A 25848-nucleotide genomic window follows, 5' to 3' on the forward strand; every position below is an offset into this window, starting at 1 on the left:
TCCCACAGTACTGCTGTTTAATAAAGACTTTGTACCTGAACAGCACCAGCACAGCAGGTCGACTGCTACCTTCTTAATCAAAATCATCATCCATTCAATCACTGTTAGTGCCTTTAGCATTAGTCTTATTGCTTAAATCAAAATGTATCAAAGTCACAGTGCTGAGAGTCTGTAGTGTTCCGCATTTGGAGGTACGTCATTCTTGCAGAACATCAGACGCTCGAAAAACAACAGGATGTCCATGTAAATTCTATGTAACAAATATCATGAACATTTTCCTTTTAGTAAGGCAAATACAAACAGCCTTCAAACAAGAACGTAATAAATATTAGGTGTGTGTGATAGACATCAACTGGATGCTATAACAAGTCTCTATATTATCTATGTCTGGTACTCCTGGGTTGGTAGACAGCCAGATAGAAGCTTCTAGACCTTGGAGATGTTTTGTGAGGCATCCCGTGCTTGTCGGATACCATAGAGCCACTTAATGACGCGTGCATTCCTCTCGATGACTGAGATGCCGTAAGGAACCCGCTCACTGGGCTTGATGGGCCCATCGTCCTCTTCTTCTTCCCCTTGCCGTCCATCCCCACCATCCCTGCACTCTGAGCTAGACGTACTGACGCTGCGGAGCTTGGAGACTGAAACAATGTCTGAATTGGCCCGTGCGAAACGCTCCACGCCACCCATTCCTTCCACCTCACCTGGGTCCAGCCCACAGTAGTTGAAGAAACGCTCCAGGTCAGCTGTGGCCCGTGAGTAGCGGTCGCTCAAGTCTGACTTGGACCGATGGAGGGAGGGGTGCTTCCGACTTGAACCTGGACGTGACCCTCGAGAGCTGGCTGAAGAAAGGCGGGTGAAAGCGGGGGAAGCCGGGGGTAGAATGCCAGGTCGCAGAAACAGCGGGCTGGTGGGTATGAAGGGGGATGGAGGGTGTGCTGCCGAAGGTTGCAGCTGAGCAAGAGGTGTGGGAGGCGCCTGTGGCTGGGCTATCTGTGGTTGAGCTACTTGGGTTTGTCTAGGTTTGGGTTGTAGAGGCAATCTTTTAGGTTTTCTGCTCTCGGCCTGCGGCCGCACATCCACCCGCCGCACAGTTACAGAGTTGGGCGGTCCGTAACTACCTTGTGGTACCAATCTGGGAGCTCTGGCTGGGACCGGAGGCGGCCTTCGGCTGGGTTCTGCAGGTGAGGATTGATTGTTAAGAGGAGAGGAGGTGCGAGAGGAGTTGGGTGTTGAGGCAAGGTGTGCTTTGAAGTTGGTATAGTGTTGAGGTTCTGCAGATTGTCCACTACCAACACTGTGACCCCCAGAAGAGGGAGAGGAGCCTGATGGAGAAGGAGAGGAAGGGGTAGGGGAGGATGCAAGCGGCCCATCGCAGACATTGATTAGATTATTCAGTACTTCCAGGTTGAGTTGTGGTCCTCTGCTCATGCCATGGTCTGGTCCGTTCTCTGCCTCAAGAAGGCGCCGGGTAATCTTCCTCGCTGGTGGAGTGTTTATTCTGCATTGCATCATCATGCTTGGTGATAACAGTGGTTTGCGGATGATTGGGGGTTTTACAGGTTCTTGTCTAGTGAGTGCTACTTGCTGACTCTTTACGTACTTGGCCTTGTCCGCTTCCAGGCGCTCAACTGCACTCAGCTTCCGTGTTCCTGTCTCGGGTGCTCTGCGGAAGTAGTCGGGGCCTTTATTGAGGATACGGAAAGGCATGGCAGAAGTGAAGGGACCCCCAGTGAGACGGCCATCTGTAGGACGGAGGGTTTCCACTGGCATGATGTGTAGCAGTGGGATTAATTTAAGAGGTGAAATGACTAAGGGTCAAAGTTTTCTTTGCGATCAAGAATGTCTTGCAGTCCCAAGAAAGACTTTTGTAGTCACTGGTCTCTTTATTCCTTCTTCTTTGTATTTTAAGCTCTTTTTTCCCACCTTCAATGACCCCTTTAACTTTCTTACCAGTCTGAACACTCCTGCTGCTGTTACTTCACTCTTTTTGTGTGCCGGCCTCTTGCGTCTATTATCTGCTCTCTCCCGAGTCCGGCTCATTGAATAGAGGCCGATGGGATGGGGTCATAAAGGGTCGCATTCCACATCAGTCCGGCTGAGTGACCCACCAGGACGGGCAGATCCTGAAGTGAGCTCTTCGCAGCTGAAAGGTTAGCAGAATAGCAGTTCTGGTGAAGCACGGTGGCTCAGTCCTTTCCTTTCAATCTCCAGATGTTTCAGACTTGTAAAACACTCCTTGAAAACTTGTAACTCTTTTTCTTGTAATCCTGCACTGTTTTCCTAAAGGAAGGAGAGAGAGAGAGATGCTGTCAGACATGGGTAGGCAAAGAGAGGACCTCCTTTCACTCCCTCTGCTCCACACATAACAGATACTGGAGTACTCTAAAGCGAATGGGGGCAGACGTTTGGTTTTAATGCACTGTCTGGCCCCTCCCACTACACTCTTAAAGCCTCCAGATGCTGCATGTGTGAGCAGCCAATCAGGAAAGAGAAAAGTGTTGCAAGCACAAGAGGAGGAGAAAGGAGTAAGCCAGCAGATGATCTCCGATTGGCCGAGGGTTGGAACTCTGACCAATTGCACCCTTCCCCCCACTCACAACAAACACTCCTACTGAATTTTCATTCAAATGTGATTCTTTGAAAAGAAACAAAAAAGAAAAGAGCAGAGCAAAAGAACAGCTGCAATCTTTTACATTCAATTACATCAAACAGTAGCGTTTTATGAAAATATTTAAATGTCCTGCTTTCCACTTGTTCAGTGTTCATAAGAGCACAAAGGCACTTTGTGTAGTGTCTTTAGAGTACATTATAGGCAGATTATCATGTTTTACATTCTGGTCTCAGACTAGATCTGAGCCAAGACTTATTTAAATCTGTCTGAAACACTCATGAGCATCCACACAGCTTGACTCAGACAAGCTAGTTTCATATAGTATAGTAAAACCCTCTTACTGTCAGACTATACACAGACAAGAGAATTGCTCTCAAATCGGCTCTGGCTCAAATTTAGACGCTTCTCTCACTCTCTCAATGTCTTCACAACTTATAATGCTTTCATATTCTCTTGATCCTCAGTGTCAGGGGAGTGAAGGCAATTTTTCCCTTCCACATTCTTCTTTTTGTTACTGCATTAAAGGTTTGGATTACATCATCAAGAGCGCTGAGAGGCTTGTTTCTTGCCATTTCTCGCCATCATCATCATTATAGTCAAATACACATTTTTAATTAATCTTTTTATAGCATGACTTTGTGTCTGGGCCCTCATCCTCGTTACGCTCCCCCTCCCTTTCTTCCACTAATAAGATAGAAAAGACTCAGTACAATAGAAGGATAGACATATTCTCTTACCAAGCAACAGTTCACTTTAAAACCTAAATATAGCCTTAAACTCTAATTACAGAACAGTGTGAAACGCCTTTAGAGAAAACTGTTAATAACCTTACTGACATTCGCCCCAAAAGACTGAACAATAAATAGCCTCAATTGCTTAAATGAGTTCATTGGCTTACACTGCAGTTATTTCCAACATGAAATAAAAGTTGACCCCATTTCCTTTTTTAATGTATGTTCCTGGTATTATTGTGAACATTGTAGCAGTGCATGTTCTTCCACATAGTAAAATTGTATGGCTTTGTAAATTGTCAAAATGTAGTAGCTCGCTCTTCCTTTGAAACGACTTTCCTTTTCTGCTGCCGTCACTTAGGCTACACACGCTAATAGATAATCACATATAACTTTTGTTTTAAATTCTCTCATGCTCGCCATTTTTTTTGCTCTTTAAATATCCTGTTTCACACATTACGCAAGTAAAACAGGTTTCAAGTGGTGATTCATTTAACTTTAATGTTATGATAATTATTAGGGCTGGGTAGAAAAAATACTGATTACTCGATTTTTTTCCTCAAATTCTCATTTTGATGAACCAAAATCAATTCTTAAATCCCAAGAATCGATCTTTTAGTTTATGCTATTTTCAGTTGATGCATGAATGAACTAAACATTATTTGCAGCATGTCTCCCATCCATTAATTCGCAATAAGCTTTGTGCTTTGTTTTCATTTGATATGAAACAATGTCTTGCCACTTTTAGATGTGGCATAACAGATCACTGTTGCTGCCTCAGTTCAAATGAAGTGGTTCAATAACAACTTGTTAGTTTAAAAACTTTTTAGCAAAAAAAAAAACAAAAAAAACACTAGAGGTACATTTTGATAAACATATGCACTATATTATATATTCATTAAATGCTGAGGAACAGGTTATGACAGCCTCTGTTTAAATGTTTATACTCCAAAAAACAATTGAAGTAGAAACATGGCATGTAGGCTAAATATATGTATTTTTACATAATGGCATGTAAAAAGTTATTATAACACTATTATAATAAAAAGGTTTTCCCAAAATTGTGCAATTTTGCTGCTCGGTGCTGCTTCAAATCAAACATACCTAATTTGTTTGTCTCGCTTTCGGTGTTATTCACTTCAATTTATTTTTTGTTTTATATTGCAAACTAGAATTTCCTACCAAATTGTTCTGATGTATTGTTCTAATTATAAACACACAGGTTTGTAGCACAGGTAGTTTGACTCTTTACTGCACTTTGGCTATAGGTAAAAACTAGAAGAATAACAGTGCTGGTCCTACACTTCTGGGGGCCCTGAACTAAATTTTGTGAAGGGGTCCCCGTCAAAATGACCCTGCAGGGTGATTTGCTTTGGATACAAGATTAAACACTTTAATTGTTCCTACTAATGATTCCATTCTGATTTTTGAATCATTCAGATCCGTGACTCATCTCATACATGGCTATGAGAATGAAACAGCAGAGTGACAGGTAAGTTAAAAGTGGGTTAGCAGCACTGGCATTGACAAATGTCTAGTGTTGTGGTGTTTCCATTACTATGGAAACAGAACCATTTAAACATGCTTGGCATGCTTCTATCTATCTGTTATTGTGTCTTATAAGAGGCTTATGGTCAGAGTAATGGAATAAATGCTTATCCAGGTCAAATTCTGTGGTGCATTTAGATGATGATCTACACACACACACACACACACACACACACACACACACACACACACACACACACACACACACACACACACACACACAGCTGTCTCTCAATGGCCAAGCTTTTAATAGAAAGCACAGTTGCTCAGGATCCTGCTATGCTGCTAGGGGTGAGGCAGCTCTAGTGTCCAAAAGCCAAAATGGACCATCATTCCTTCCCCTCCACATCTTTGCATTCACCAGTGCTACACTGGCCTTTACCAGACACCAACATAGAGGAAAGCTCTTCCACAGACAGAGACCATAGACCACTAGGGATGCATGGAAATTTCACCCACCGAAAATGGCATTTGCGTTTTATGGTCAGAAAGCTTCACTCTCACTCTAGCCGTCATCACTGCGCGTAGTGACGCTCTGCTCAATATTTCACTCTATGCATGTGTGCTCTGCTCAGTTGCTCACGGCCCATGATTACGATGCACTCATGTACCGCTCATGCTCATCGGAAAAGCAAATAATGTGCCGACATGAAATTTCTAATTATTTCTATTTATATATATATATATATATATATATATATATATATATATATATATATATATATATATATATTTAATTTTTTAAATAATTTTGGTTTTTGGCCAAGAGCAACTAGAATTTTTGGTTTGGGCCCAGAATTTTGGTGCATCCCTAGGCCACAAGCATTAGGGCTTACAGGGACAAATATGGATAAACAATGAGAGCTAGCAGAAATTCTAGGCTTGTTAAGTCATCAGATACCAGTATTTTCATTGTATGGCTGTCTGATAACATTTAATTTGGTGATATTAAAAGTCTATACAATTTTGTTAAAACAAATACACTAAAAGTCTATTTAAATGCTACAAATGAATTCTGGCATCATATTATTTGAACTTTTATGAAAAAGTTTTGAGATTTGCTAAAGATTATATTTAGCAGTGTTATTAAATCAAGAGTTTTGGGCCGATAATATGGGTACCGACATTGTACATAATGACTTCACCTGATCTTTGAATGAGTAAAAAATACAGTTCTCCTGTGCAGACTGTAATAAGCAGAACTTGGTTCCCAATTTTGGGTAGCAACCCGACAGCTGAGAACCACCGTTTACAGCAATGATATACTCTGTCCAACAGGAGTGGAAATCACTTTCATCTTACAGCACACAGTGATCCCCAAAAAACCATTAAAGTGTTTACTTCTACTGTAAAATAATATCCCCAAACAGAAGCAGACACGCAGTGGAATGTGAGGGCCACAGCAGCGAGGGTGGCACGAACAGCCCACAGCTTTGGGCACAAGCGTGGTGTGAACTGATTGAGATAACAGAAGCATTTCAGCGCTGAGCCAACTGGACCCGGAACACTGAAGACGTGGGGAGAGCCAGGAATACACACACTTAGAGCCACACACACCCACGGCAGACTGCCACAACCACAGAAACGCACAGGCATCTCCAAAGCAAACCTTTCTGGGCACAAAATAAAGATCTTAGTCTTGATTTCTGAGAGCTGATGTAATGTTCCCCACAGTGTTTAGTGGTGTACTGGACTGTTGGTTGGGCTGCAAAAACGTGAATGGAAAATGTTTGCTAACGGCTTGAGCACGGTATCTTACAGTGATGTTTTTGTGGGTGTTTTTAAACTCGAACGGATGTATAATTTCCAATGTTCATTTTATTAGTGTTTAATGATTTAATGACAGTACACTACATGGAGGAAAATGTGATGCAAATAAGCTATTCCTAAAAACCATTGGAGCGGCGGTCTACAGCTGTAGGGACAAAGTACAAAATGACCTCACTAATTTTGGCTGAAAGAAACTCCGCAATGTAATTAGAGGGGAATTCTGCATGACTGAAAGGGATCTGCTACTTTAAGGATATCTATCAATTACTGCGGCGACAACAGGCCCATCATGAAAGATACACGTGAGAGGGGAAAATAAAAAGAACAAGGAATAGAAGATGAAAGAGAGAAAGTGAGGGAGAGAGAGATAGAGATGTAGATATCTGAAAAACAGATAAAGAGTGAGATAGCTGATAAATAGTTATTGTTATATTCTAAAGGAGAAGTCTTTAATATTCAAAAGGCATGTAATACATGTAATACAAAAAGACGAACAGCCCACAGCTTTGGGCACAAGCGTGGTGTGACCTGATTGAGATAACAGAAGCATTTCAGCGCTGAGCCAACTGGACCCGGAGCGCTGAGGACGTGGGGAGAGCCAGAGAACATTCTCATTCCCGGTTCCATGCTGGTGGAATGATCTCTCCACCCTCATCCGGAATGCAGAATCCCTGACAACATTCAAAAGACAACTGACAACTCATCTCTTCCGTGAGCACTTAACCTCATTCAAAAAAGAATAATAATAATAATATATTCTTTCCTTTTCCTTTAATCCTCCCTTGTCTGGCTTATGCTACTCTAAGCAATGCCAAAAAAACTTTGTATTTTGAGCACTTCTTGCGTTGTTTTTGCCTCTTCCCGATGACAAGCTTAATGTAGTCCTCATTTGTAAGTCGCTTTGGACAAAGGCGTCTGCTAAATGACTAAAAATAAAAATAAATGTATGATTCGCGTTTTATCATCTTCCAGGTAGAAAAATTTTAGCTAGAAACACGACGTCACATTTTTTCCTCAACAAACTGCACAATTTGAGGCATCATGTTCATAGCACATGTGTTTTGTGCAAAAATTGAACTTGGGTTTAAGGGTTTTGAACCCTTTTAAAAGCCAAATATTCTTTAAAAACAAAATGAAATTTTTTCCATCTGTTTTTAATGAAGGACACAAAATATATTGCTTTGTATTGAATTCTGATTGATTCATTAATTATCAATTCACACACTTTTGTCATTTGGTAGATCATGGTGACCGAATTTCAGTCATAACCCAAAACTAAATGTATTGTTACTACGGGTAGAATAGAAATGGTGATGCTGACAGCTCTAAACAGATCAAAAAAACCAACATTTCCTGCTCCTAGCAGCCCGAAGGGATTCACTCTGAGGCTGAGTCACCTGTGCAACGTTACAGTTACGTTCCTGTTCCTCACAGGCTGACACTACATGCTTTTCATCATTGGTTTAACGTGTCAATATTCCAGGAAGTTCCTGTGAATCTTCTCAGATATTGAGCAAGGATTGGGCGCAGAAGAGCTGACGTCACTATGAGTAATGACGGAATTCAGGAATCCCTCAAAACTGGCAACATGAGCCATCCTGTTGACATGAGAGGAAAAGAGAGAAGGAATGTGTAAATCCAACTTGGGCGGAGAGACCATCACAAACCCGTGTATAAAGAGTCACGGTGAGGCAAATATCACCTCTGCACATAAGGAGAGTCAGATAAGATGAATTTTAAAGTAGTTATATATTTCTAGTGCTTTTATGTGACAGTTCTCAATTGATTTATTGATAACGGCTTGTTTCAGCAGTAACAGTTTGGATGTGGCCGACAGATGAACCTCATTTGTGGGACCGTTCACGTAAAGATTTGACCTCTTGCACTACACTGTAGGTGTTAGGTGTAAGTACAAGCTAACTAGCATCATTCCCAAGGGTTTTCCCAGACGGCTTTTACTGCACTGACAGAGTCACACCTCTCACTCAACTCACCTCAGCGACCGCGATAAAGACACCCCAGAGGATTCAAGCCTTTAGCCTGATAACCTTTCACACTGCCTCCATCCATAACCACCACAAAGCTCTATCGGCGAGGGAACAGCCGTTATAAAGAGTTTTAAACAGCCTTCTCTTCTCAATGTGTGGCAAAGCACAGCACAGCTGTTTCCCCTCCGTCCACAGCAGGCCAGGATGACCTCTCAACACAACATCATTAGACAGAGCCTGGTATTGTACTAAACGTCCCACAGCTAGACCAGGATACAACTAACATTGAATGTCTGAATGAGCCCTCAGGATAATATCATCATTCATCTCCCATTATTACAGCCAACATGTGGATCCCTAAAGAGATGTAAATACAGTTGCCCTTAGTGCCATTTCTTACACTCACAGTTTACCCAACTAAATGGGGGCATAACAGACTTCTGTTGTTTTAAAATAATGATTAGAGCATATTTGTAATTCATATACAAATGTAAATAATATATAGGGCTGTACCTAACAATTATTTTGGTAATCAATTAACCTGTCAAGTATTTCTTTGGTTAATCAGATAAAAATGACATTTACAAATTTACAAAAACATGCTATTCCAGTGTCCAACAATTCCGCAAATTGAAGGTTGACAACAAATATAGTGAAAGTATCCATGTAGGCTGTTATACATAGGGTTGGGTATCGTCTGTTTTTTTTTCGATACAGGTGCCAAATCGATACTTTTAAACCGTACCAGTGCCTAAATGGTGCCTGAACCGATACTTAAAAAAAAATAGCCTCAATACGATGGCGAATGACATTATTCTACTTTTTGGAAGTATGACCAACATAAGAATTTTCACCGAAAAATGTAATCTGAACAAGTAACATCCACTTTTGTTCTGACCAACTAAGGGAAAAAAGAATTGTAGTAAATCACGCTGATTAAATCTAACGATCGCTTATCATATCACGTCAAACCGTGCAAATTATACTTTGTTCTCAAATTGTTAATGTTAACAACATCAGCATTGCGTGACTACATTTAATGCCCTTCCGATATTATCCTTGTTTTCGCATGGGCCCGGTTGCAGTCTCTTTTTTTTCTCTAGCCACTCCGAAGTCCGAATGAAGTCTTTTGCATTTTTTTTCAACGGGTGAATCTCCAGTTGAACCTTTCTGGATCCGCCATCAAATTGATAAGTTTAATTATATCAAGTGTTGTGAGAAAATAAATCTCCACCTCCAACATCCTCACACGCAATATAGCCTACTAGCCGAGACTCCTTCTTTATGTGTACAGGTGTGACGTAATGACGCAAAGACATGCTCGAATTTCCCGCGGAAATCCACCAGTACCACTGGAGTTAAAAACATTATTACAAGCTTACCGTTTTGAATCGAACTAAGACAAGCAGATAGTTTTGAACACTGGCTGGTTATGTACTTAAAGGGGCATTTCACCCATTTGAACATTGCTTTTTATTTAAAGTGGGTCATATATGTAGTCGAAATGTAAAAGAAAATTTGGTGCATTTGTGACCGAGAAAAGACAAAAAATAACTTCAGGACGCATTTGTATGAAAGACAACAACTCCCACAATGCACCACATTGCACAGCTCCGCAAGCCACTCCCACTAATCCAGAAAGCGCATATCTGCCTATAAGAGAAATCACTCTTCCGTCTACAAGGCTAGCTACCACCAGAGCTTGAAATTAATTTCACATTCACACAAAATGTCTAGTTAGTTGGCGAACTCATTAGTGTATTACTCCTCGTTTGTATTTCTTTCGAAAAGGTGAATTATTGCATGGTACCTGGATGTTCAGTCAGAACATATGCGGTGCGAAACTAGGAAACTTGTTCACAACACAAACGTCCGTGTCCTCGTCTGATTCAGAGATTTCGTCCAGGAGAAATTGTCATCGTTGAAACTCTTTGCCGCAGACGGACTCTATCTCTGTGTTCGTAGCGGTTCGTAGCTGCATAGTGAGATCACCGGCGCCACCGGTCCGCCCTAACTCGAGCCAGTCCGGGCTCCTCGTCCGCGGCAGGCAGGTCTTCTGCCTCGGCTGCTCTTCGCTATAATGCGGCTTGTAAAGGTAGCCACAAACACCTGATTCAAGCATCAGACTTCCGAAATCCTCTTCCTCTAGTCTATATCATATTGAGCACTCTCCTCCGCTATTGTCATAACTTTACATCTGTCTCCACAGCGCCTGTTAGCTTAGCTTCAAACAAGATGGAGGATATTGCTTTCAGTTTCAGAGCGTAAAGTCCCACCCACTGATCTGTAATAGGTCTGTAGCGTGAGCGGGTCCCGCCCCCTGGGAAAGATGAGGAACTAGTGCTTGTAGTCTCAACAGAAATCCCCCCCTCTTACACTTCCTCCTACAATGACGCAAAATGACGATTTTTGCGTCATTGTAGGAGGAAGTGTAAGAGGTAAATAACGGATTTCTCCCATCTCAGGGGAAAATGAGAGAGTGTTGCACGACCATTCAATAGAATGACTGGGTTTCTAACAATGCAAAGCTTAGTGCAAATGGGTGAAGTGTCCCTTTAATGTATTTAGGACAATTTTTACCCCACAAAGGTTACGGAATGCAGCTTTAAATGCAGTGACGCGAAACCCCTCGTGAAGAACACCATCATGTTTACAACTGACAATGAGCGCTCATCAGGATCAACTGAAGGCTGGATTTTCAAAAGTACGTGAGGTTCGCGGCTCTATTGTTGCAGTAAACTTGCACAACGTTCTTGAATGAATAATTTATTAGATGTACGCTGGTCTGTTATTGTATGGACATCGACTTTACATTTTCACACTATACATGACGTGGAACAAATAACGAACTGTGATTGTTTGCGTTATGTCAGTCAGTCCTTGGCTGATATTTTTATTCTTAAATACTGTAACTTACATTTAAGTGAATGTGTTTTGTCATTTAAGAAACCTTTATAATGACCATGATGTTAGCTGATCTATAACGAACAATGGGCGCCATGTTAGTAGCCAACGCACCACAGTTCAGAGAATTGTATCTGTCAACACGTCAATTCATCCACTTCTCCCGAAATACATTTACTTTAATGTATTTCGGGAGAAGTGGATGAATTGACGTGTTGGCTGGTGAAGTGTGAGAAGAATAGAGTCAATTTTATAGTTACCAACACAATGTGTATCTAAACACGTTATCAATTTATAATTGAAAGGATTGTTATTGCCGTTTTCATAGACATCAGTGTGTATTTTACTAACTATGAATGTTGTAAATTCAAACGCAGATTTGAATTTAGAAGTTGATGATCACGCGATCTGAACGTTCTAATCACAGCGGTGTGAACGATTGTACGCGTCAAAGGGTTAACTGGCGAAAGGGTTAACTAGCGGTCACATGCGGTGATGATGCTTCTTACGTCCGTTTTGGAGAACCAGATGGCAGATATTTCAACCGACAGCTGAGGCATTTAAGTGGCACCGAAATGAGGCACCGAAATCTGCGTTTTGATTCAGTCCAGTTAGGTTACATACCGGTTACTTAGGTAGGCTACCGGTTCCATATTGGTGCCCGGTTTCGGTACCCAACCCTAGTTATACATTATGTGAATTTTTTTTTCAGCAAATCTGAAGCAAAAAAGCAGTTTAAAATCACCGTTTTAAAAGTTATAATAAAAGAAAAACAAACACATTATTTTATTAACAGTTAATTGTTGCAGCCCTATTAATATTTCATTTTGATTTTATTTATGATGATGAATAATAGTATTTATTAATTAAATATTTGATTTATCATATATATATATATATATATATATATATATATATATATATATATATATATATATATATATATATATATATATATATATATATATATATATATATATCTGTATATATCTTGTATATATCTTGTATATCTCTTGTATATCTTTTCTATAATATTTATATCATTTTGGGGATGTATATTTTAGGCCAAAAAGGGTATAAATAATACAAAAAGAAAAATTGGAGAGACAAATCCTGAAATCCAGTCTGGATAATCTTAAAACGGACGAACATAAGGTTAGTAAAGGGATAGTTCTTCTAAAAATCATCATTTGCTCACCCTCATGTTGTTCCAAACCTAACTTGAGTTTCTGTTGAAAAAAAGAAATGAAAAAAAGATATTTTGAAGAATGCAATTAACCAGACAGTTGACGGTCCCCATTGACTTCCATTGTATTTTCTTTCCTACTATGGAAGTCAATGGCTACCGTCAACTGTTTCATTACCAACATTCTTTAAAATATCTTCTTTTGTGTTCAACAGAAGAAAGAAACTCATACAGGTTTGAAACAACTTGAGTAAATGACGACAAAATTTTCATTTTTGGGAGAACTATCCCTTTAAGTTAAAATTATTTAATTGGCTTGCCCCAAATACCAATTTATCATTAGTAGAAAAACGTACAAAAGTAGGATAACATAATAATGGTTATGTGTCACAGAGGCGTGTTAGAAAGGAAACAAGCAGAAAATGTGATCGGTCTATTCCTTCATCTCTCATGTTGACTATAATAAGATAATCAGATGAGAGCAAAAAGTCCATCTGTCCGTCATGGGCCAGCCTCACTGTTACCATAAATTCTCCACATTTCCCTTCGTCCATCACTTTAAAACTTCAAATCAAAGAAAACCAGATTAGATCAAATCAGATCCCTGGAGTTTTCAGATCAGGGTTAAACGCAGGCAGCACAGATGTATCTGACCCCAGAGGCCTGGGTGATCTGTCACTTACACGATTATTAGTGATTTACCGTTTCCCCCAGATGAAGCTCTGCACCAGCTGCACATTTAAGGAAGGACACTGTGGCATCAGAGGACACTTTAAACTCTTATTTCAGTACTGTTCAATTGCCTTGGCAACATCCTCACAGCACTGTCAGGGGTGAAAAGAGAGAGAGATGCAACTTGCTGTCATACCGGTCAAGCAAAATGGCCTGATCATCGCCTAATTACAACCATGGCAACCTTGTCCATGTCAGATTCATCTCAGGAATCCATGACCTCCAGGTCCTTTAAATGGACCCTGACCCTGTGGCCTGCCTCAAGCCTGACAAAGTAATTCAGAGATATGCCACTCACTAAACATACACACTAACATCTGCACAGAATTACAGCCTAGGTGTCTGCTAATAGAGAAACAGACACACAAAAGCATATACGTGTGGACACAGTGTGTAATCACAAAGATGAGATGGTTTAAGCCTCAGCCCAGAGTGTTGTTTTTACCTTCTTCCACCGCAGCTACCAATTCCGCTTTCCCACAGTCTCACACACACACACACACACACACACACACACACACACACACACACACACACACACACACACACACACACTAAAACAAAAGAACAACAAACAACTAGTAACTAAGTTTACAAAAACTAGCGGACAACACAAACACGGCCTCTAAACATACATAAGCAGAGGTCACCTATTAACCCAGTTTGACCAATAACCAAGCCAGGAATGTTAATGGATCTCAGAGAGGGAGATAGATAGATAGAGATCTTTTCCTCCATGAATATGCTGACAATATGACATAGAAATAGCTCAAAGTTGTTGTTACACGCACTCAGTTCCTCATTTCACAGTCACTATTGTTTTGACACCATCCATCTTAGGGATGCACAATATATCAGATCACGTTTTTGTTCAACGTTGAATCTTTAATTTAGCATGCTCCTTTTCTCTATTTTTACATTTAGACAGCTTTTGCTGTCATCTAAAGCTCACTTAAAGTGAATCTTTAAAATCACTTATAATTGAATAACATTGTTAAATGTAAACTTTAGCAAATCTTTAGCATTTTTTGTACTGTACATAAAAATGCTGTGATGCCTAAATTCACTTGCAGCATTTAAAACAAATCATTTTTAGTGTTTTATTTTTTTATTTTAACAAAGTAGTTTAGACTTTTAATATCTGCCATTTAATGGTTATTGGCCATAACATGAAAATATTTGTATTGATAATAATGTTAAAACATTTTATACAGTTATGATGTTATGATTCCTACATTCACTTTTATTATTTAAAATGCATTTAATTTTTTTATTTATATATTTTTAATATCATCCAATATATTAAACAGCCATGACATGAAAATAATTATCAGCTTTATAAATAAATAAATATATATTCACCAGAATTTTAATTTTGGTTTATTTTTTTAACAATGTCACAAAACAACATTTAGCACCCACAAAAACCAACTCAATCTAACAACTGAGCTCAAAGCGACAATCATTCACTGTTTTAATAAAAGCCCTAATGAGATGGGAAAATACCTGGAGTTTATCTGTATTTTATTTGCCTAAAACCTGAAGTCACCCATACTCTCACACGATTCATACAGATCCCGTATAAACAACCATTACGCACTAGGTAATCAGTCCAGTCCCAGCACGCTCAAATAAGACTCATTAGAGACTCACATCCTTCATAAATAATGATGAAATGAGAGGATAAGTCTTATACACAAGTTTCACTGTTATTGCCAATACAATTGATGATAATAAAATCTTAAGAATACAAAGAAAAAAATAACTAATACAAAGCCAGTGTTCAACAGATATCTCACATAGTCAACACAAACTAACTTCAGAAAGAATTTGACAAGTCCACTAGTAAATAGATTACTGTACCATCTCTGTTACGGGTCGCTTAACTTACCAGGACAAGTGTTTTCCGAGAGCAGGACGAAGCTCTCAAGCTGTAGACCCTTTTGAAGAACGGAGCTCAGCAGAGAGTCAGCAGCGCTCCAGTGAACGTGTGTGTGAGTCTGTGTGTGTGAGCGCGACTGAGATGGCAACTCAAATACTTCTCCTCCTCCCTCTTTCCTAGATAGCTCCTCCCAGCCAACTCTTTCAGACAGAGCAGGGCTGGAGAAATACAAGCAGGAAGCACGACACTTCCCTACGGACACATGACCAAATTCATTCATTCATACACCTCAGTACATGCTTCCACCATATTTCCACCTTTGCCTATTCTTGGTCTCAACTCGAGTGGTTTCCCATTGGAGTTCACCTCCAGGATATTTGTGGCAGTCATTTCCCAAAACACTTCTTAATAATCTTTTCCAGCATTCCACCTGGACTATGAGAGGAAATGATATAAGAGTGCCTGTCGGCTTCATCAAAGTAAACAAAGTGCTCCAGAAAAAAGAAAGACAAGCAGTGGTTGCCATAAGGATATCCCATCAGACAATTTCAGGAAGGTCTCGAAGGAATTACCTGAGAAAGACTTGAGAGAATCATCTGGTATGTCTGTTTCTGTTCTTGGAAGCAAACGGCTAAGAATAAATTGTGGTTTTCTCGGCTCTCAGAATATGAGTCTGGGTTGAGCATCGCCCTCAAAAAACAAGTTCCTTGTTTAAAATCCCGTAAGAGCAGGGAGTGGACTGTATCCAGGACAGAAAAGAATGAAAGTTGTGAAACAACACTTCATTTTCACTTACACACCAGTGTTGGCCACCTCAAACTCACTTTGGAGACTCCACCTCTCCATTTTTTAAGTATGATTAACCGGATTATTTAAGGAGTGGTTGAATGAAGTTTGGTTTGGCAGACCACCATTGTGGGAAGGTGAAAGTTCTCCTGAAAACAGATAACATCTGCCATCCAGATGCACAACAAATAAACAAGTCTGACCATAAGTCTTTTCATTCAGTCAAGTCCAGGTGTGGATTCTTACCCTAATCCTCTCCATTTGGCTGCCTTTGAAACCAACACTCTCATGCCATGGGGGCATACCTGAGTCCCACCGTAAACACAATACCCACAGAATGTGTGCCTGTGGCTATGGTAACAGATCTCTATGGGAATGGCTGGCGCTCTGTCTGTTTTGAGGGAAGTGAATCGAGCAGATGTTACCAAAAGTCTGAAATATAGGGGTGTTAATGACAGAATGACGATTAACTGTTGTGCATAATTTAATAGATCAAATCTGACGATGTGTGAAAACACCGTCTATACAGGTACCTGAAGCGTATCTGCACATTGAGTTGCATGTCACATTTGCGACACTGATGTGCACCCCTGGCTTGTGAAGATAAAACAGGCTAAACTCAAGGTGTTGCAACATTTTACTGTCTATAAACAATGATTACATTCACTGAAAACAGTGATAGTGTGATAAAGACGATGATAAGCAACAAGGATTTTTGTTACAACACTTGCCCTGCCATTACTACATATTACATAATTTATAAAAAAAATTCATTTAAATATACAGTATATATATATATAGCAAATATTTTCATTACATTAGCTGTCTGGAATGAAGAAAGGGATCAGCATGATTGATATTCAAAATGGTAAGCAAACACTCGCACTGTTTTGTTTACAGTTTGTATATCTGATTCTGCAGTCCTAGTTTCAGTCTCTGTTATCATCAATGCAAAATACATAAAACTAGACTAAATTAAAATAAATTGATTAAAAAACCCAAATGCACTAAAACAGCGGACTGTTTTAATTAACACTCCAATTCGATTTCTTAAAGGGGGGGTGAAATGCTATTTCATGCATACTGAGTTTTTTACACTGTTAAAGAGTTGGATTCCCATGCTAAACATGGACAAAGTTTCAAAAATTAAATTGTACGTTTGAAGGAGTATTTCTGTGCCAAAAATTGTCCTTCCGGTTTGTCACAAGTTTCGGAAAGTTTTTTCGAGTATGGGTCTGTGTGACGTCAGATGGGGCGGAATTTCCTTATATGGGTCCTAAGGGCACTTCTCCCGGAAAGGCGCGGGCGAGCGCGCACTCGTAGACCAGAGCAAGAGAGCGAAAGCAGTACCTCATCAAAGCGCCCTGCTAGGCTTTTGGAAGTCAGTGTCACCAAAAAAGTGTGTTTTTGGTTGCCAGGGCAAGACAACCCTGCACAGATTCCCAAAGAACCCAGCGTTAAGGGACCAGTGGATGGAGTTTGTTTTTTCAGAGCATCATCAACGGAGTTGCGTAAGACTGTTTGTTCCCTGCATTTCGACTAGGGTTGGGCATCGTTTTGATTTGAACGATTCTGATTCCGATTCCGATTCTTCCTTTCGATTTCGGTTCTTTTCGATTCTCGATTCCGATTCTTTGAGGGGTGGAGTCAAAATCTGTCACATGCTCATTTCACAGAGGAAATTTTATTTTGATTCAATAATGAGTAAATTAGGAATGCCTCTGCACCAGACCAAAAAGCATTTATATATGCAGAACTTGCACCCTGGTCTGGACTCTCTGGATATGTATAAACTAACTCAATGCATTAAAGCTTGCTTTAAAACGCCATTGAGAACTTGTATCATTTTCCGGTCGCAGCTTAAAATGATTTTAAGTTTTAAAAAAAGATGTTAAAATATGTTATATTTAGCATTTTATATGCATCTAATAGCTACCTTGCTTAGCACTCTATAAACATTCTCTATTCATATGAAAATACCCCAAATCGCGTTGGTCCACGTGAGATGATTGACAGCTGTAGGGTACCATGAATGAGAGCGCGCTGATCACACACTGACGCGAATCAGGAAGAGCAGAGACATACCTCGTGTTCACTGTTTGAGCACTTCAGATCGCATAATGAATAGAAATGTGATAAAATTATGAAATATTTTACAAACGTGATGATAAATCGTTATTTCTCCAAATATGCGCACCATTGGACTAAGAGCCCTGGCAGATGCTATTGCGTATTTGAACACAAATAAACCGTAGAAGATGTGAATGACTGCTTTATAATTATGAATTTATGAGTGATGATTTTTATTCAAAATAACGAACGTTACCAAACAGAATCAAGGAATGGAACAACCCGTTTTATAATTATTATTTTGCACTCCTGGCGTTACTAATGTTGGTCGCGCAGGGTTGCCTGAGGAGGACGAGACAGTGGACCGCGCAGCACGTCGAACTGGCGCACTCCTTGTTAATTCTGTACACCATGATGCATGCGTCGGTGTTTAGTCATATTTGTAGTGCATCCATTCCTCCCGTGCAAGAAATAAGTCACATGTATTGCACTGTGCTGACCCAGGCTTTTTTAAGGTGAAATAAAGCCACGCTTTTGAGCGCCGCTTACCAGCACGTAATGGCTGCATGGCTGCAACAGAACAAGCGGGCGCGGGCGCGGCAAGCACTTCCGGAAATCCAGTGGCCACTATGGAAACCAAAACTTGCGCGTTTGGAACCGATGATCGGAATCGAAAACAATTTCCGATTCCGATGGAATCGTTATTTTGGAACCGGTTCTCGATGCCCAACCCTAATTTCGACGATGATTGTTTTATAAACAAAGCCCAGATCGACGGATTTGCAGATCGTCTAATGCTTAAGGATCGAGCAGTCACAATGATAAAGGTTCGCGGTCGTGGTTGGAACCGGGCGGTGAGTAAAACTGTTGAACAAATGTCTCTGTGTTGTTAGCTCGGCGCATTAACACACAGCTTTAGCTTCGCCCACACGGCCCGCCCCCAGCCGCTCGTTTTTTTCCGGAAAGACTCGGTACAGCCCATCTTTCTTTTATAAATATAATAAAACTAAAGACTTTTTGGAGATATGAAAGATGCAATACTACTCTATAGGTACTCAAGATTAACAGGAGATTAAGTGAAAATGAGCATTTCACCCCCCCTTTAATCAAATTTATTTATGTAATTTAAACATAGGGTATACGTATAAATGGTATTCAGAGTCCTCCACATTAACATGAATTAAAACACCTCTAGTCTGAACTACTTTTGAATTGTTGACATAGGCTACACTAGTTAATCATGTTATGTAGCCTAATTATTGTTTGAATGCAGCACTTTCATCAACAAGAGTAAATGACCATTGAGTTCTTCTTATGTCTGCCATCAGATTTCTTTTTCTACTTCTATATATATCTTCAAACTCCATGCAGATATGAAGACCTCTGATCTTTCACCTATACGTTGTAACTTCATCCCCTGCCCAAGTTCCTGAAGTGTCTACATTAATGCTGCTTATGCTGCAGGATCAACGCTAATGTTTAAGAGCCTGGCTGCCCCGTGTGCCACACTGGCTGTCAGCACTGATCTGTTTGGGTGCTCGTCTGAGCTGCTGAAGAATGCCAGTGTCTTTGAAAGAGAGGATTATGAGGCAGTGCAGGATTACTACTCCTGCCCATCTCTCATTCTGAAGATAACAGACCACGCTGTAGGCTCGGAGCGACACACACACACGCACACACACACACACACTCAAAGGGTCAAATACGAACATCTCCTTTTACAACTCATATTGCACACAGACATGACCAAACGGGCTTTCACACCACTAAATTGTCACAAATACACACACACCCCTCTGTGAACACGCACATGTGCACATAAACATGCCTGATCTACTGATTAATCAAACAGTGATGAAAATGACTCAATAAAACCAAAGTGAGGTGAGGTCACCTACCATAACAAACTGTTTACATACTTAGCTGCATTTGAATAAGCGTTTCAAATTTGCATGTGGGTTACATTCTTTATCAAAAGCTAGAATAGAGACAGATAGCAGTCCAATTCCCTCTGAACTCAAAAGCGGCATTAAAAGCAGTTCCTGACTGAATCTGAGCCATTTTTTGCATGAAATTCTGCAGAATGGAAACTATAGAATTCCCAATTATGCAGAAATATGGAAAGCTTTCTGCTGAATTCTGTGTAGGCCTGGTTATAAGTGGGCGGCATTGAAAGGATTGTCTGAGACGCCAACCAAGTCAATACCATAGATTTACCATAGGGTTAGTGAACTTTCAGTCACAGTGCCATACAGAGGAGGAGATCCACTCTCTCACGTGCTGGAGGGAAAACACAGTCCTCTGGGAAGGGCGGAGGGCTGGCTGGACTAGCGCTGTTTATCTTGGGAGGGCAGTTTTCTAGGGAGAGGCTGGAAAGAGCCAACTCACATTCCTCAGAGAAAAAAAAAATGGAGATTTAGAAGAGTGTGTGAAGAAAAGGGAAAAGCTTGGTCACGTTCTGAAGTCCAAACTTGAGGAAGCTGTATTTAGTAAATGCATGTGGGCGGTTGATGTGGCAAACTTCTTATGGGTCAAAAGCATCATCCAGAGATAAAAATAACAGACTTTATTTTAACTGTTTGTATGGTTGATCATATTTGTGGACAATGCCAGAATTTAATATTTCTGTAATTTCAATGCTCATACTGTGTGTCTGTCAGGATGTTTTTCTCTGAATAAAATAAAATATTTGCATTTATTAATTTAGCAGATGCAGCTCAACTGATTTGCAGTTTGAAGCACTTAATTATAAAAGTCAACAATAGATGCTATTTAGGTTTACACTAGCAGTTAAAATATAAAATATAGGCTACAAATATTTGTTGATTAGCAACCACTTCTGAAGTCCATAATAAACTTATAGGGGTTGTGGTCAAAAAGATTCTGAGAGAAAAGCATCAGCTTCTTATGGCCAGACAATAAGTTTTAAACCTAGTCAGTCAGACTATAAGTTTCAAAAAGCATTTTATTGCTTATTGGAGAGGGAAACAAATAGGGACATTGGTTCAAGATGTCTATATTATATGGAAAGCCCATAAAATGAGTTAAGAATTAAAATGGTAATTTCAACTTTATATTTGGCAATATTATACAAAAACCTCATGTTTAATTGTGAATGGCAAAAAAATTCTAGCCTTTCAAATAAAACATTATGTGGTTCAAAAGGAACAGCGTCAGAGTCAGTGTGTTTATGCTGTTAACAACACATCAACTATTGAGAAACTGATTGACACCTATTCACTAATTTAAACACTTTTCCAAAAGAAATCAATTCTGTCAGGACCACTATCGTCAAATACGATTGACAGTTAGCACACAGTTTGGATTGGCGGTATGGTTCTGTTCTGGACAGCCTAGCATGGATAAGAGCAGGGAGAGCAGCAATCAGGGAGGACAGAACCAACATGAATGTATTGCAGATAGCATTAATTCATTTTAATGTACAACATGATTAGAGAATTTTAGTCTGATTCAGGGGAATCAGAATGTCAAATCCTGACTGGACGAGAGGAGGAGCTGGGGATGGAGGAGGGTAATGAGCTCCAGAGAAGCACGATAGCTGCTGATAATACTGAAGGAGCTTATATATGTATACAGTGATAGGCGTCGTATTCCTATAGGTAGACGTGGATCAGCTGAGAGTCAGCTGATGCGAGCTTAACTAACGTGACCTACCAGAACTGACGCTACGCTTTGCGCTTCTTTCAAACTATCAGAAACATTTTATGGTTTTAGGAAATTTTATGAGATCACTCTGAGGACCCATAATGTCTCAGATACTCTCTCTAATCCTCTGAACTCTGCTGAGCATATGATCATTTTATATTCACTGGAGCCTTGAGGCAGTCAGACTGTCAACAATCACTGCGAGAGAGACAGTGGTTCTTCACATGGTTTGCAAACTAACTAGCTTAGGACCTAGTGGCTAGTCTGTGGTTGAGGGATGTGTGTGTGTGTGTGTATGGTTTGAGAAAAACAGATTTTGCTCCAGATGAGACAGAGAATACACAGACTACATGCATACTAACCTTTACTTAACAGTAACAGTAACTGCCCCCTCTCTATCTCTGCTGATAGACCTCCACTCACCGCTGACTAAATTCCTAAATTGGAATTTGACTTGCCGGAGCAGCAGTCATCCTGGAAATTCACAAAGCACAATCAGAAGAGATAGAGGAGACCATGAAGTCATCCATGAAAACTGCGTTATGACATCCAGACAGATCCCATATTTCCCAACACTATGGAGGATGATTTCCGAACTGACATCACACCAGCACTAAAACTCAACTGAAGAGTGGACAATATTTTGCCACATATGGGGTGCTAAGGGTCTTTTCTCCATCCAAATACTTCTTAGGCCTGGATTTACTTCCGCATTCCGCTGCTTCTAGCGCATATGCCCTTCAAAAATGTATGCATTCACTGAATGCTCACTGCCTAGTGAGCACTCAAATCACTTGCACATGAACTATGCACAAACAAAAAATTGACAGAAATTATGTCTTTCTAATGTAGAAAAACATCTAAATGTAACATTTTAGTAATAATACCACAAAGAAGGGCAAAAAGGGGCACTAGTGCAATAATACGCAGACATGAATAGCTGTTCATGTTTTTTTTTAATATGCTTTAAGACTTAGCGTGTACAAAAAGCTCAGCATGATGCAATTCAGTATTTAGACTGACACGAAATGATAACGCCCAGGCTATCAACTAACAGGGAATAACAAAAACATACTCTAAACCTAAACTAATCCCCTTTCAATTTTCTTTGCAGTGGAATCAGGTCAGAACTTTATAAAAATATGTGTACATTAAAACAAAACAATGCCAATCTGTCTTCTTAAATGAACTTATATGATCTGTTTCACTTGGCTTGGTGACTAAAACACACAGACACACAAGCACATTTATCTAAACAAGGCCTATCACAATCTAGTAGTCAAGTTTTATTATACACAGCCGTCATTTAAATACAAAAATAGTGCAAAAGAAACACTAACGTGAAACAGATAGGAAGCACCTGTCACTGCTACTTCTGTGCAGCTATTTTGTTTCTTCAATGAGCAGTGCAACAGTCAAGGTTAAATCACTATCGGAGAATGTGTGTGGTAAACCTTCATCCCAGGGCTCGCCCTTGGGCTCCACTTTTAACAAGACTACACATTCATTTTCAAAGCCTAGTTCGGCTGCGACACTGACATCCTGCAATAAAGGGCCGCGAATCGGTTCTTTCGAACAGTTCATTTTAAAGCAAAAGATTCAGGGATTCTTTTATTTACGTCATCACGCGGTCCCTGGGATCACGGAGTGGCATAACGTTCACATAAATTGTACTAATATATCTCACTTTATAGTCGGCAAGAACACAAATATCATCTGCCTTTACATTAAACAATATTAAAATGAACTTAAATCACTTCGCTGAAAAAGTCTTTGCACGAATCATTGAACGAATCATCAGACCATTTGTGAACCGATTCAAACGAACAAATATCCAGATACCATTCACTGATAAAGAATTAGTAATAACATTTGCTTGAACTGAATGTGCTCAATAATAATTTTAAACAACAAACTGTGAGTTTAATACTTTGCCAGCATTAGTTTGCTTCATTTTTTATTTCGAATATTCCATACGCAATGATCATTTGACCAGCATAAACTGACAGTCTTCTTGTGTATAATTCATATATTTATTTATCACTCACCTCAGACCCGACACTTCAGCGTTTCCAAAGTAGACATCAGAGAGGTGAAATGCAAACTGGATTGTAGCGTATGAATTTAGTTAATAGATGAAATGTCTTTGAGACAAAAAGTGAGAGTACCTACATTTTCATGAACAGTGAACACTGATAGCGAATTGAATTTCTGCGGGGAATATACCATTATCAAACCATAAAATATGAGGGTGCAATGTCATTGTGGTTGAAAAATATAACGTCAGCGGTAACATGTGCTTTAATTTACCACACAAATATATGTTTATTTTTACTAAACATGTTCTTACAATATAAAATACATTTTAAAAAAGCAGGACAAGAAAGCGGGTCAGGATGTCTGCACACAGTGTGAACACCCCCAATCCTGCAAATAATAGTATGAGCCGAATCCCGCCATTGGTCGCTTCCCAGTTTGGAAAACGCAGGACAGTTTCCAAGGTAACCGCCCCTCAATGAATGTGTTACTTATTACGTAATTGTTGGCCTCGATTCAAAACTCACAGTAACTGATAATAAATCAGGGTAAAAAACAATATTATATACATCGAATAACTTGGTTTTATTCTGGCATATACTTTGCTCACATTAATACTTAAATTCTGTCGAGGCCTGAACCAGGTAACTCATAAATGTAACCTTTTCAAAGTGATTTGTGGGTGATGTTGTATGTCAGCAATGCTAATAAACACTTTATTGTAAGGAGAGGAGGCTTTAAAAGCTAAATACATAAAGTCTGACCCCATAAATCTAAAAGTGTTTATTTAAATTCTGGCCTAGTCTTTTTCTTTTCTTTTTTTTTTTTGCTCAGTAAGGCAAGAGCAAACGTATACAGTATGATGGATGGTTTACAACTACAGAAATAGTTCTTAATTAGCGGAGCAACCTTCATATGTCATTTTATCTAAATAAAGCAGTTGTGTTAGACTACATCATGGTGAGACTGTAAAATAATGGTTGAGACCCAGCCATGTTTTTACAGTCTATGGGCCCAGCCAGCACCAGACAGGGCTGTTATGGGGGGATGGTGTTTATTCATTAACTGGCACAGATTCACTATAGTACTGTGTTTGTTCTCGTCTGCGTATACAATGAAGAGACTGATAAACCAAAGTAGCAGAAGGTGGATTCAAAGTGATTTAATTAACTTACAAAGTAGCCTTTCACTTTTTGTCATCTTTAGGTGCTATTGAGATGCAATTGTGAAGACAAATGCAATAGCTTAATTACATTTAATTTCCTGACTGTAATTGTAATTTAAGTTAATATTTTTAATAATTATTATTAGACAAATAATTATTATATTATTAACGAAGATATACAGGCATTGTAGGGGACTATATTGCACCAAAGAAAATATTACACTGCTGCTCATTGAAGATGAGGTCTGTGCAGACTAGATGAGTCGAGACCTAATTAACGAAGAGACGCAGAGGATAAGAAAGCTGTTTTGTAAAAAAGCAGAAGCCTGATCTTTAAACCCCCATTACTCACTCCCACTTGGGGCTCTGAGAGGCCAAATGCCGTATGCATCCATTGTTCAATGCTCGGTTTAACTGTTAGCCATGACAGAGGAAAACAGAGAACGCTGAGACACAAAGACACAGTCCCCTGGGCCATGAACCTCAACCGTCAATCCTCTCCCATTACAAACATCATGTCTCATTAAATGCCAGGCTACTGCTCTCTACTGAAAATAAACACTTGAAATAGGGAAGTATATCAGTTCCACTTCCATACCCGCTGTAATCAGTTGCAACAGAGGCATGTTTTTTTTTCATGAAATATGCTTCTGAAATACCACTTGATGTGAAACAATGACATTTATGTCAAAGTCAGATGTGGTCGGCTTTCCGAGTAAATGTTCCTGAGAAGCTTCTGAGAAAACCTGTCATTATAGTTAAATACTAT

General features: G+C 39.7%; 1 protein-coding gene across 3 annotated transcripts; it reads right to left on the reverse strand.

Moving 5' to 3' along the window:
• LOC308703038 (protein FAM110A) lies at positions 1–24071 on the reverse strand. Of its 3 annotated transcripts, none has more exons than XM_081386295.1 (2): positions 23926–24071; positions 1–2283 (listed from the first exon to the last, which is right to left on the reverse strand). In XM_081386295.1, the coding sequence occupies exon 2, from the start codon at positions 1771–1773 to the stop codon at positions 427–429; it is 1347 nt and encodes a 448-aa protein (XP_081242421.1). In that variant the 5' UTR covers positions 1774–2283; positions 23926–24071; the 3' UTR covers positions 1–426. The 3 variants fall into 3 exon arrangements, with proteins under 3 accessions (XP_081242421.1, XP_081242422.1, XP_081242420.1); XM_081386296.1 differs by lacking the exon at positions 23926–24071 and adding an exon at positions 15928–16065; XM_081386294.1 differs by lacking the exon at positions 23926–24071 and adding an exon at positions 15365–15483.
• Positions 24072–25848: the final 1777 nt, after the last annotated feature.

The sequence above is a fragment of the Scardinius erythrophthalmus genome (assembly GCF_964197995.2).
Source record: "Scardinius erythrophthalmus genome assembly, chromosome: 15".
Classification (NCBI taxonomy): domain Eukaryota; kingdom Metazoa; phylum Chordata; class Actinopteri; order Cypriniformes; family Leuciscidae; genus Scardinius; species Scardinius erythrophthalmus.

Excerpts from the sequence above, each read along its gene's own strand:
- LOC308703038 (XM_081386295.1), bottom strand. The coding sequence starts at position 1,773 with ATGCCAGTGGAAACCCTCCGTCCTACAGATGGCCGTCTCACTGGGGGT.